We start from the raw sequence: 13,494 nt of genomic DNA, 5'->3' as shown, positions 1-13,494 counted from the left end.
TCTCTTCAAGGTCTCACTCCCAGAAAGCTGTCCCATGCCCATCTTCTTCAAATCCTTCTTCTGGGACTCGGGAGAGAGTGGGCAAAGGGGGTTTTCATCACCTGGAAGACCTGGACCCTTAACGCCCCCTGGAGGGGAGAGAGGAAGCTGGAAGGGGCTCTGGGTTTCCTGGAGCATCTTTCTTCTTAGGGGAAGCACAATTCCAAATAATGGACAGCAGGTGGCGCACAAACCCTATAAATGGTGATACCTGGGTAAGCTCTGGTATCCCCGAAAGCTGATGGGAATCTCTGGAAACTAGCAGCCAGGGGCCATAAGAGCCCCCCATCAGTTCAGCAGGGCATCTCTGAGCGTCCTCCCCAGGCCCAGGCATTCCAGAGGGGGAAGGGGCTGTCCCCAGGCCACACGGTGGGCCTCTTACCTCTCCTTGTACTCTTGCCCACCGTTGGGGCCTGGAGACCCGGGAACTGGGCAGACATGTCATTCAGAGTTTCCTGGGGTCAACAAGGAGGCCTTACTGGGAAGCCCAGTTCCTGACCCTGTAGCATGGAGACAGTAGGATGTGGAGAGAGGTTCGGAGCCATTTACAGCCTGGCTCTGTTACAAGCAAGGGGCCACGCCTTTCTGAGCCTCAGTATTCCTACCCATCAAATGGGAACAGAAGTAACTCTTGAGGTCAGAGAAGTGACAGGAACAAAAATGGTTTGTAAATTGTAATGACTGATGTGAGTGGATGATGGTCCCTTTGCCCATTGTTGGGGGGACCCCAGGTGGGCAGGGCTCCTGGAGGCAGGTCTGACTGGACAGCCCAGGTGGTCAGGCCTAGAGCCACCAGGAGCAGCTCGGCCCCCAGTGTTCTCAGGCCTCATCTCATTCTCCCCCCAGGACCCCCAGGACAGACTGGACCACCAGGACCTGCAGGCCCCCCAGGCTCCAAAGGTGACCGGGGCCAGGCAGGAGAGAAGGGCCCAGCAGGGCCTCCTGGTAAAGACTCCCCCACACACCAACCTGACTTTGTCCACTGGGGGCAGGGGGTTGGGGTTTCTCCCCTGACAGGCCAGGCATCCCATACACCCCCTGATCTTACTGGAGCCAATGGCTACCATCTTGGGGGGGCTCCAGGCTCACTTCCTCCTACTACCACCCCCCATGGCGGCTCATTCTAAGCACTTTAGGGCCAGGTCTCACCGTGGGCCGCAGAAAGAGAAGGCTCCTGGAACTGTGGGTGCAGATGTGGGGGGTTGCTGCTGGGGGCTGGGGCTTGTTCTCAGCCATTTAAACAACACCTCCAGAGATCACGCCGCTCCTCCTGGGCCCTGTCAGAGCAGGTGCAGGACAGGCCCAGGCTGGCTGCCACCCTCGGTGCCCCTTTCCCAGAGCTGAGGTCCCTGCGGGGACAGAGGCCATCTGGCCAGAGCCCCTGCTGATTCCATGGTCCCTGCCTCCCTCACCTCCCACCCGGCTGCCCCCGGGTTCTCTCTGCACTGGACTGGGAAGGGAAAGTCATTTCATTTCCATCTCAGGACAGCCCTCCAGGGAGTTTCTGGGCCTAGAGGCCACCACTGACCCTCACCAGCCCTGTCCCCCTCAGAGCCTGTTTCCTGCCTCTGTAACGGCGGTCGCGCGGTCCCGGTCCTCTTGTGACTCCTTTTCTCCCCACTGCAGGCCTCTTGGGGCCACCAGGGCCCCGCGGGCTTCCTGGAGAGATGGGGCACCCTGGGCCCCCCGGGCCCCCCGGTCCAGCAGGCAGCCCAGGCCTCCCTCCAAACGGCCCCCAAGGAGTCCTCTACTCCCTGCAGCCGCCCACGGACAAGGACAGTGAGTGTCCCGCCTGAGGGGGTGGGGCGGGAGGGCAGGCCCGGGCGTGCCTTCTGGGCTATCAGCCCTCCCAAAGGACCCCACGGAGCGGACAGTCAGTGAGTGCGGCGTTGGCTTTGCCAGGCGGGGGGCGAGGTTCCCTGGGTAGGGGGGCTGATATGGCCCCCCCAACACCACTCTCGCCCTGGCCTTGCCTCCCGGCTCAGCTCCTGCCCCGGAGGCCTGACCCTCACAGGTCACTCTGCTCTCTGGCCTGGCCGTGGGCCACCCCCCACCCCGGTGACAGCAGCACCACCAAGGTCATCTGTTACCGCATCGCCTCTTCACAAGTCCCCTCACTGTGGGCCATGTGTTGATGGAGCCCCTACTTCGTGTAGGACCACCATGTGCTTTCACCCCCAGGGATACGGCAGTGAGCCAGACAGACTCCTGCCCGCAGGGGCCGCAGTCCAGCGCAAGAGGGCGTCCCTAGGCGCACAGGGAAGCAGCCACCCATGCGTGGGGACGGTGGGGAGAGGGAGGCCTGGAGAAGGGGGCTTGGGGAGGGGAGTGGGCACTGCAGCCCATGAGGGGTGTCGTTTGGTTAAAAGCCCTGGGAAACAGGAAGGGTTTTAAGAAGTGGGGAATGGAATTGACTTGAAATTCTGAGACTAGAGGCTGAGACAGCCCAGGCACCGCAGGGGACAGGGACCTCTTTGTCGGCTGTCAGAGACACCCAAGCCCCTTCCTGCTGGTGCTTCTGTCCCACCCCCGACCCCAGGCAGCACAGCCCTCCCCTGTGCCTGAATTGCAGGGTCACTCTCTGAGCCTCAGTTTCCCGGGCCGGGGAGGAGGGGTGCTAATCCTCCTGGATGGAGTTGCTGTGGTGAAGGTTGAAAAACACAGCCCCCAGCCAATGCCTGCCTCACGGGGGAGGGACTCGTTCCCAGGCGGATTGGGGGTTCTGGGCTGCCCTCAGTGGGCACAGGGGCCAGGCAGGGGCAGGAGAAAGTGTGAACTCACTGAAGACTCAGCCTCGTCACAGGCACAGTGGGCTTCAGTGATGCCTCCTGGTGGGGGACAATGGATGATGCTTGTGAAGTGCCTTGTGGGTCTAAGGGCTCAGCGGCCGGCACCCCTGGGCCCCGAGGGCTGCAGCCTGCCCTGGCCTAGGCGTGATGCCCTACATCTGGCACTGCCCACCTGTCATCTCTAGTCCTCAGATAGGACCCTCCTTACCCAGCCCCTGGGGGCCCCTTGTGAACATTGGGAAGAGTAAGGGTGCCCCAGTGGGGGCACCTGGTTGGACAGGACTGAGCACCTGTAGGAGGTCCACCTGCTGGAAGGCCTATGGAGGGATTGTCCAAGCTTCCACGCATGGTGGGAGAGGCAGAGGTAGCTACCCCCACCCCAGACATTTTCTAGGCCTGGCCATCTGGCTCTGGCTCTGAGGATGGAGCAGGGCGAAGTCACATGGGCTTGCCCTGGAGGGACCCAGATGGAGGAAGCCCAGGACCCCGCAGTTCAGAGGGCAGGGAGGGCTTCCTGGAGGAGGCCTGGCAGGAGTGAGCCAGTTGTGTGCATCAGGATGGGCATGGGGGGCGGAGCCTGGAAGAGAGTCCAGCCTGGGCAACAGGGAGGGGAGCGGGTGAGGCCAGAGTCTAAGGGCCTGGGGTGTTTATGAAGGAGTTTGTGCTTTAATGGAACCCCCAGGGGCTTCCCCTGCCTTCTGACTTGGCCTCCTCTGAGCAGTGGGAGTAACAGCGTCTGCTCACCAGGCCTGCAGTGAGGCCCAGCAGGGTCGGGGTGCCCGTCCAGGCTCTGAGGGACCTCAGCTCTAGCCCCCCAGCCCCGCTGGCCCCGCCCCACTGGTCACAGGTGGCTCTGCTCTCCCCGCAGATGGAGACTCGCAGCTGGCTTCTGCCGCCGTGGACACGGTGCTGGCGGGGGTCCCAGGGCCCCGTGGCCCCCCTGGCCCTCCAGGTAAGCGTAAAGGGCAGCAGCACAGGCTGGCCTCAATTGGGTACCCCATCCTGGGCCTAACCTGGGTCAAGTGGCCTTGAGGGGCCAGTTGGGGACTCCCGGCCTCAGTAGGTCTGCCCCACCCTGCCATGTGGTTTGAGGTGAGGCCACAGCAGGGATGCCCAGGCCCAGGAGGTGTGGGTCATCACAGGGGGCGCCCTGGATGCTGGCGGAGCAGGTGCCTGTGAGAGACAGGAGGCCCTGGGCCTTCAGGCAGAAACCTGGGCCCTGGGAGAGGGGATGGCCCTGGGACTCCATGGGGACCCTCCTTGAGAGAGGAGGGGAGTGTGGGGCAAAGCCTGGCCCAGAGGTGAATGAATGAGCAACAGGGGTCCTGGGCGCCGGCAGGCTGGGGGTGGGGGGGTGGGGGCGGTTGTTGATCAGGGCTCCAGGCCTGGGCCCTCTTTCCCTGCCATTCAGGTACTCTCTCGGTTGTTCAGGAAATAGTCACTGAGCTCCCGCTGTGCCCTGGGCAGTGTTCTGGGTTCCTGAGATACTTAAATAAACAGAACAAAGGTTCCTGTCCTCCCAGTACTTGCATTCTAGTGGAGGAAGGCGACCGGGACACAGATACTGTGAGTCCCGTAGTCAGGTACCGACGGGCAGCAGGGCTGGGTGGGCGGCCGGCCCAGGTGGCCTCATTTACGGGAGAGGTAATTAGGTTTATTTATTTATTATTATTATTTTTTAATGGAGGTACTGGGGATTGAACCCAGGACCTCATGCATGCTAAGCATGTGCTCTGTTACTGAGCTATACCCTCCCCTGGGTGGCCTCATTTAAAAGGTGGCATTTGGGAGTGAGCTCAGAGGGTACCTGGGGACTGAGAGGTGATTTGCTCTGACTGAGAGGAAGCGTGTCTGTTTTTTAAGTAGACTGAGTCCAGGTCTTCACCCCATTTGAGGGGTGCGCTTTCCTGCAGGCCCTCCCTAAGCGTGGTGGGGACACTCTGGTGCAGCCTAGCAGGGGGCTGCCTGTGCGGGCCACCGGGACAGAGGCCTCACTCTTCCAAGCATTTGGGAAGTTCATTCATGAACACCACTCCCCACGCTGCACCCGTCCAGCCCAGCCTGACCCTCTGGGTACCCCCAGACCCCTGGGGGAGACAGGCATGCAAACTGACAGTGGCCATGGTGATAGGTCCATGTCAGGGATTTGCCTAAAGAAGAGGTAGGGGTAAGTGCCGGGAAGGCTTCCTGATGGAGGCGATGCTCAGCCTGAGACAAGTAGGAAAATCCAACAGGAAGACTTTGCTGGGATGTGGAGAGGACAGAGAAGCTTCAAGAGGAAGGAACAGCATCAGCGAAGGCACAGATGCAGAAGGACTTCCCGGGAGGGAATCTGGGAGATGAAGGTGGAGGGGGCCGGGCTGAAAGCAACCTATTTAAAAGGTGGGCTGCATGGAAAGTGGGTGGTCAGGCAGCAGCTGTAGTAACCCAGGCAAGAAGGGTAGCCGCAGAGGAGTCGGGTCCGAGGTGGGGCAGACTCGAGAGAGATTTGCTGGGGGACTGGCGGCTGGGGAGAGGGTACGGGGTGGCTCAGTGTATGAGGCCCTGGGAGCAGGAGCAGGTTGTGGTGTAGGGGTGCAGGGAGAGGGTGAGTGAAGGAGGGCTCTCTGCTCTGAGGACAGGGAGGCAGGCAGGGGAGCACGTGCTTCCTCCCACATCCTTCATTTGCCAGACCTTTGTTTGCTGCCGATGGAGACAGACCCCCAGTAGGGACTGGGATGGGAGGGTAGAAGTTCCCTCCCAGAGCTGATGGGGGAACAGCAGGCTTCTCTGACCCGAGGTGACCATGTGACTCTACCGGCAGGTCCCCCTGGACCACATGGTCCCCCTGGACCCCCAGGTGCACCTGGATCCCAGGTAAGATCTTTCCCATTTCTGGCAGGGGAGGGGGGCATGTCTACTCAGGAAGGAACCGGCCCACTTGGTCGGTCCCCACCGGGCCCAGGGGGACCCAGGGGAAGGCAGGTGCGAGATCCTGGCTTTGTGAGCAGCAGTGACCCTTTGCTACCCACTCTGCCTGTGCCAGGGAAGAGTTAGCATCGTTCCCATTTCATAGATGAGCTGAGACCTAGGTGCTACCTATAGTTGTACAAAGGGTGTGGTGAAGCTGGGCCAGGATCGCCAAATGTCCTTCCCAGCCCATTGCCCCTCCGCTATGAGAACTGCCTGTGATGGGGACATCAGAAGGCTGACTGGGTGACCCTGAACCCCAGCTTGCTCTGCCTCCCCAGCTGTGTGATCTTGGACAGAAAGGCAGTCTCTCTGGGCTCTGTCTTCCTCAGCTGCTAAGATGGGGAGTACAGGGCCTCCCTTGTGGACTGTTACAGGGAGTGAGAGTGAAATAAGGTGGAACTGCCTTGTGCTGCAGGAGCCCAGGGGCCTAGGGGGAGCCACATGGAGGAGGAGGAGGGGGCCCGGATGCAGAGGCAGAAAGGGTGGCTTTTGGGGATGTCCTACTACACAGAGCAGTCATGCAAAGATGCGAAGAGCATTCCAGGTAGAGGGAAGAGCAATGTGCAAATGCCCTGAGGCAGGGAAATGCACATACTGAGCAAAGGAGAGTGTGGGGTGAGACGAGGTGGAGAAGTGGGCAAGGACTTACCTGCAGGGCTGATGTGTGGATCTGGGTCACAGTGGAAAGGGGACTCACTGAGTTTCAGTCCCGTATCTGACTCACATCTTTCAAAGGCCCCTCTGGCTGTCGTGGGAGGAATGGAAGGTGGAGAGGGGGTAGTGGAGCAGGGAGGAAGCTGCGGCAGCGCCGAGGATGGACATGTTTAGAAAGTGGACCTGACAGGTCTGGCTGATGGAATAAACCTGGTGTGGGAGGGAAAAGGAAGTTTCCCTCCAAGGTGTGTGCGGGAGCGGCCGTGGGGCCGCAGAGCGTTTCTGAGAAGAAAGGCTGCAGGATGGGTGCGGGTTCCACTTTGGAGAGGCTGAGTCGGGTGCCTCCCAGTCGGCCCGGTGGGGATGTGCGTGCACAGCTGGATGCACGGGTCCGGGGCTCCGGGGAGCCTTCTGTCTGGGCATCAGCACTGATGGGGAGTCCACACGGGGACCCTTGTGATCACCGTTGCTGTCACTCTTGTCTGAGGGCCCTTCTCTCCACATGCTGGGAGGACGTGTCCCCTTCTCCCAGTGATGACCATCCTCGGCGTTGCCCCATTTCACAGGTGAGGAGATGAAGAGCTCAGCTGAGGCCCACAATCATGCACTACCACACACCGGTGGAGGGCGCTCCGGGACCGGGAGGTCCCCAACCCCGGCCTTCCTGTTTCCTCTGTGCCATCCTCCTCCCAGCCTATTTTTCAGATTTCCAGGGCCCAGTGCCGGGGAGGACGAGGGGAGGACTGAGGGGTCGGTGGGGGCAGGCAAGGCCTAATCTGCTGTGATGGATTTTCTGCAGGGCCTGGCTGGAGAGCGGGGCGTGACGGGGCCATCTGTAAGTGTGGGACTGTGTGGAGGGGCCACCCCCCGCGCGTTGGGCTCCGGTGCAGGCCCAGGGTACCAGGTGGGTGGGCATCTGCCTGAGCTCAGCCCCCCAGCTTCCCCAAGCCGGGCCTTATCCAGCCCTGCCAGGACGGGGCAGAGGGAGAGAAACGGGCAACCCGAGTGCAGTCGCAGCTGCCCAAGTGGAGAAGGGGTGACCTTGGGAGGTGGGAGTGTGAGTGAGGGCTGAAGGGGCCTTCTGTTGAGGGGCTTGGACGAGAGTCCTGAAGTCTCTTCCAGGGAGCCCAGGCCCCTGGGTTCATGTGCTGTGTGACCTGCAGAGTCCCTTGCCTTCTCTGAACCTCCCAGGAGTAGAGACACAGACAGCTGCCCTCTAACTTCCCTTCATGAGTCTCACCTTTATCTCCAGGGCCGAGGAGGTGGACACCTCCTTCATGTCTAAGTCTTATTTGGGGCGTGGGGCTGGGGAAGAGGGGCGGATCTTTGCTGAGCAACTTCCCCACTTCATATAGCAACTTCCCTCTTCATCCACAGTATATTTAAGCTTCATAGTGACCCAGCGAGATGGCTCAGGGAGGTTAGGCAGTTTGCCCAAGGTCACACAGCTAGGCAACAGTAGAGCCAAGATTTGAACCCAGGAGTATTGGCCTCCAAAGCCATGCCTCCTCCAAGCTTGTTATCAATATTGATTTATTTAATCCTCCAAATAGCTCTACAAGGCAGGCACTGTTATTATCTTCCCTTACCCTCCCCCCCCCCGCCACCAAACGCTTTTGGAGGTGAGAAAACCAAGGCACAGACAGATAGGTAACATGCTTGAGGTCACACAGGAGTAAGTAGCCATGTAAGTGTTACCATGAGGCCAATACTACTGGCCCCATTTTAGAGTCAGGGAAGCAGAGACCTGAGAGGCGGGGGACTTGATCCCTGGAAAGGCCGAGATGGCAGCTCATGGGTTTCCGAGCCTGACTCCTCCCACCCTAGAAACAGAATTAAGTCCCTAAAACCAACCCTCTGCTGGACTGTGCAGGGGTGCCCGGGGCCTTGGCCCACCGCTACTCTGCTCACCCCAAGGTCGCTGAGAGGCTGAAGAGGGTGGGAGAGGTGCCCCACCCAGCACGGATGATTGATTGTATGACTTTCTTCCCAGGGGGAGCCTGGCGGGAAGGGGGAAGAGGAGGAGAAAGCTGCTGCCGAGGTAACTGAGCCCCTGGGCCCTGCTTCCCTCCTGCCCCTTGGCTGTGTCTTAGCCGGAGAGTGGGGACCCTACGGAGCTGGACTGACACCGTCATTCCAGCACTGGCCACAGGGTGAATGGGATCCCAGCCCAGCAGGGGAGACTGATGAGTGAAGTGGTGACTGCAGCAGAGGGTGGCTACCGTGAGGTAGCACAGATGAGGCGACTGGCCTGCGGCCTGGGGGTGGGGGAGACCGTGTCGGAGGAGGCAGGAGGAGCCACAGGCCTGTGGGAAAGACCCTCTTTTAGGGAGACTTCAGGCTGTGGGGTCCCTCTCCAGGGACAGGACTCTCCCGTGACAGCACCTGGCGCATGGATGTGCTCAAGGTCATGGTGCCGGTGGACTGAAGGATACAAGGGCTGGCTGGCGGATGTGGGAGAGTGCCATGGAACCACGGCAGCCATGGTGGGCATAGGAGGCAAGCGGGAGGAAGATATAGATGTCGGGGTCACTTGCAATGGGAGACCGAGAGTGTGTGACGACTCTCCCCACCCCACTTCCTAAGAGTGCATCCCGTGGCCCAGGGACTGCGGCTAAGCTGGGTCCCTGATGAAGGGGGGCCTGGACCCCTTGCTCCTCGCCCCCATGCCAGACACTTCCCACAGCCAGCTTCTCGTGGTCTTTGATGGGAAGACCTCTCTCCTGTAACTCGGTAGCATGCTTTTTGGTTTTCTTTTGTTCTGTTTTAAGCTAAATTAATCTGAATGCAATGACAGAGCTGTCATGTTCCACCAGCAAAACGTGCCCATTTGCTGCTGACTCTCGGGTGGGGCCTTGTCTCTCCAGCATCACTTTTTTTTTTCAAAATGGCCCTGTCACCTGTCTTCTCAATAAATCAGTTCATTCACATGTCTTGACACATGAGGTCCTTGGCCCGTGTGTAAGCGGGTCCCAGAAACGCAGACACGCCATCTGCACGGACTCCTGCCGGCATTCCAGGAGCCGTGGTTCTTCTTCCGGGCGGGGTGGCCGCACCTGGAGAGCTGTCAGGTGGGCGGGAAGGAAACAAACAAATTAAACTCCCCCCAGCCTGTGGGCCCATACTAGGTGCTCTGCCCACAGCAGGGTGTTTTCTGGAAAGCAGGGCATACCAGGCAGCCGTGGAGGCAGGAAGAGCCCAGGCTGGAGGCAGACAGGTCTGGGTGTGAAGCCCCAGTTGGCCATTTCCAGGCTATGTGGCCACAGGACACTGGTTACCCTCTCTGTACATCAAGTTCCTTGTCTGCAAACAAGAATTCAAAGTCCAGCCATGGCACAGGGAGGTCCAACCTCTGATGCTGTTGTATTGATGATGGAGATAGAAGAGAAGAGGTGGGAGTGGGGAGGGCTGGGACAGTACCCTGAAGATGGGTGGCCCTGGCCCTGTGGCTGGCCCTGACCCTGGCTGCTTCCTCCCCACCAGGGCGAGGGGGTGCAGCAGCTGCGGGAGGCCCTGAAGATTCTGGCAGAGAGAGTCCTCATCCTGGAGCACATGATTGGGATCCATGGTGAGTAGTGAGATCGGACCACTGAGTCTGGCATCTCCCTCTGCCCCTGCCCTCTCACTCCTGGCTGCCCTGGTGCTGGTGGCCACAGGTCTTCAGTCTCCTTGTCCTGATGGCCCCTGTGCTTGGCTGCCAGATGGTTGTCCCCAAACCTCAGTCTGGTCCCATCCCTCCCCTACTCAAGGACCCTCAGTGGCTCCCAGCTACCCATGACCAACGTCCAGGTCCTAAGTTCCTCCCCAGCATAGCCTGGTGTCCACTGACACAGAGTCACCACCCTGTCACCCCAGGTCCCCTCCCACCTCCACACCTTTGCTCAGGCCGGTCCCTTCGCCTGCTGAACCCGACCTCCCACTTCAGGGTCTGCTCAAAGATCTTTTCCTCTGTGAAGCTGCCCTCCTCCTCCCTGCCACGCTCTGCTGAGCCTTCAGTTCCCTCACAGGGTGGGGTTTCCACACCTCTTCCTGGCACCCCAGGGGGCCCTTGCAGCAGGTGGTGACTGGCACCTCTGCAGGGCCTGGAGCCTGGGCCTGGTCAGCATTTGGTGAAGAATGAGTGGATGAATGAATGCATGAGTGGATGAATGAATGCATGAGTGAATGACTGCATGAGGAGTAGAAGCCGCTGCTTTGTCTGGTCCTTGCTGGCAGGGCTGGAAGTAGGGGTGCTGTGTGGGCCCCCAAGGCCCTGAGTGAGCTCACCTCCTGCTCTCCTTCCAGACCCCCTGGCTTCCCCCGAGGGGGGCTCCGGCCAGGACGCCGCCCTGAGGGCCAACCTCAAGATGAAGCGTGGTGGCCCCCCACCCGATGGCTCCCTGGCTGCCCTACTCGGCCCCGACCCTGGGCAGAGGAGCGCTGGCCGGGCCCATGGCAGAAAGTAAGAGGCCAGCTCTCCAGGACCAGCCCCGACTCAGCTGGAGACCCAGCCCCAAGGCCTGCGCTGCTGCTGGCCCCTGAAGACACCCCAAATGGGACTGGACGATCGTGAGGGACACTGGGTCCCGGGGCCTGGAGGCTTTAGGGACAGGTGGCAACTATGGGGGCAGGGGCCAGAGGGGCCCAGCACCCTTAGCAGAGCCCTGCCCTGGTCCCTGCCCTCCCCACCCCTACTCCCTGCTGGAGACAGGGCCTGGCGGGCTGGGCGGGCGTGAGCAAAGTCATAATACTCATCATTTACTGAGTCCCTGCATCAGCTGGGCCTGTCGGAGGACCTGCCCTACATTGTCTCATTTAACCCTTAGGAGGTAGGCTTGTTACTCCCAGTTTACATGGGGGACAGAGGCTTGGAGAGGATAAATAACCTGCCCAAGGCCACTGGACCATGGCGGGCTGGGGCAGGATTTGAACCCAGGCCAACCAGTGTTCTCCTTCTCCCTCTTCACGGGGAAACTCAGACAAGGTTGGCGTTGGGCCAGGTGACTCCTGAGGCTCCAGCCGGGAAGGAGGGCAGGGCCCTGCCCAGTACGAGACCCCGGGGGCCCTGGGCCTCCTTCCTCGACTCCCCTCCCTGGGCCGGGGTTCTGCTCTGCAGGCTGGGGGCGGCCCAGCCCATACCTGCTCTCAGAGACCAGGGAGACCTTGAATGAATCCACGATAGTCACGTGGACTTGGAGACAATGAGAGAGGAGCACTGGGGGGCGTGGCCCACCGCTGCATCCCAATCACTCTGACCCCACCCACCCCACCAGGGCCCACCAGCCCTGAGCTGGGAGAAGCAGGTATTTAATGGGACTTACAGCCCCGCCCTCTCCTGGCTCTGGGAATCTGCAGGGTCGGCCACTTCTGCGTTACATGGCAAGTCCTTGGTCCCCTTGACCCAGTAGAGGGGGGAGAGCTGCCTGAGTCCCAGGTCCCGCTCAGGAGAGACGCTTTCGGGCCTCAGGTCCCCTGTGACCCAGACTGGCCCTGGTGCTCCTCTCTCGCTGGGTCAGGACCAGGGCTCAGCGACGGCAGCAAATCAGCCACAGGTGCTGGCACCACTCCGGTGTGTCTCCCCGCATGGCAGGGAAGACTCGTCCCCACCGCCCTTGGTGCTGCTGGGGGGCTGTGGCCTGGTCCCTCTGGGCCCTAGTAACCTCTCCCTGCCCGCGAGGCCTTGACTGCCCCTCATGAGGCAGGGCTGGCTGTGTAGGGGGCCAAGATGTAGCTTCCTGCAGGCCTATCTTCACAGAGGGGTGGCCAGAGGCGGCGGGAAGTCTGTAGCCCTCTGACAATAAAGGTGCTCTCCCCACTGTGGTCTGGTGTCAGGTGGCAGCGGCCGAGGGGGAGGCTGGCTGAGCCCTGCTGGCTGTGTGGCAGGGAGGGTGGGGAGTGGTCCAGAGGGCTAGGGCGTGGCTCTCCCTGGGCCATCGTGGTTCAGTGCAGAACTCTGCAAGGTCACAACCTGAAATCAACCTGGCCTTCCAGGTCCTTACAAAGGATATTTGTCAAAGTAGGAGCATAGAGCATCTTTTATTTAACAGTCGATTAGCTCAACGTTTATCTTTTAAACATTTAGACGTATGTGATGCCTCCCTTTGTACTCTGGCCCTGAATCCTGCACTGGCTGGGGCAGGCCTGGCTGGGGGGCTAGCAGAGTCTGGAGTGAGCCCCCCAGGATTGGATGTCCAGGTGCTCCCAGGGCCACCTCAGAGCCACTGGGAGCAAAAGGGGTACAAGAGGGAACCAACTTCCGATGGGAGCTCGGTGGACAGGCCCAGCCTGCGGTGTGTCAGACAGACCAGGTGTTGTGGCCCCGGAGGAGGTCCTGGGTCAGGGAAGCTGCGCTCTCGGATGCTGCCCCGCACCACCTCCCAGCGAGCAGTTCTGGAAGAAAGAGTGGCGTTTGCATCAACCCAGAGACCGAAGGACACTGCCAGGAGGGACGGATGTGAGCAAAGTTTGGAGGCAGATGACGCACTTCCCACAGGAGACCGAAGCAGCTGCCTGGCACCAGATCTTGAAGGACCCTAGATGCTGGACGGGGAGAAGCTGACCTGGAGGGGACGGGCGGCCGTGGCCAGTTTCCATCGTCAGTCTAGCCTCTCCCCTCCATCCGAGTGGTAGAGCAATCTTTCTGAGATGCCAGCCTGGCAGTATCCTCCCTTACTCACAAATCTGCTGTGATTGCTCTGTTCCTGACCCCCAGCCTGGCCTCTGCGATCAGGCGCTGTCCTCCGGGCCCCTGTCCGCCTGGCTGCCGGCTGCACAGAGGCACCACCTGGCCTTGTCTCTGTCCAGACTCAGAATTGGGCTAGAAGCCCTGATCAGCCCAGGCTGGGGTTCCCCCAACTGGACCCCACATTTCCTGCTGCACTGCCTTGGGATTGGAACTCCAGAGAGCATGGTGTGACCTGTTTCCTGGGACAAGTAGGCTGAGGATGGAATCAGGCTGAGGATGGAAATTAATCAGACACTCGCCTGACCCCCAGGGGTTCAGGGGTTACATCTGAGCATCTCCTTCCCCAGAATGCACTGGGTGAGGTTGATCCACTCCAGGCTGGGTGGGAAGGGGACT

General features: G+C 60.5%; 1 protein-coding gene across 1 annotated transcript in view; it reads left to right on the top strand.

Annotated features, from left to right (window-relative positions):
• COL26A1 (collagen type XXVI alpha 1 chain) overlaps window positions 1-12,229 on the top strand; it is a 154,139-nt gene extending 141,910 nt beyond the window's left edge. Inside the window, exons 7-14 of the mRNA XM_032459638.1 lie at window positions 886-984; window positions 1,666-1,818; window positions 3,697-3,780; window positions 5,632-5,684; window positions 7,234-7,269; window positions 8,428-8,475; window positions 9,918-10,002; window positions 10,719-12,229. Of these exons, the coding sequence (XP_032315529.1) occupies window positions 886-984; window positions 1,666-1,818; window positions 3,697-3,780; window positions 5,632-5,684; window positions 7,234-7,269; window positions 8,428-8,475; window positions 9,918-10,002; window positions 10,719-10,879 (719 nt within the window). The 3' untranslated portion in view covers window positions 10,880-12,229. The remainder of the gene's footprint in view (window positions 1-885; window positions 985-1,665; window positions 1,819-3,696; window positions 3,781-5,631; window positions 5,685-7,233; window positions 7,270-8,427; window positions 8,476-9,917; window positions 10,003-10,718) is intronic.
• Window positions 12,230-13,494: the final 1,265 nt, after the last annotated feature.

Source organism: Camelus ferus, chromosome 18, assembly GCF_009834535.1.
Source record: "Camelus ferus isolate YT-003-E chromosome 18, BCGSAC_Cfer_1.0, whole genome shotgun sequence".
In the NCBI taxonomy this organism is placed as follows: Eukaryota; Metazoa; Chordata; class Mammalia; order Artiodactyla; family Camelidae; genus Camelus; species Camelus ferus.
The sequence above is the reverse complement of the archived record's forward strand: the minus strand, read 5'-3'. Positions and strand labels throughout refer to the sequence as shown.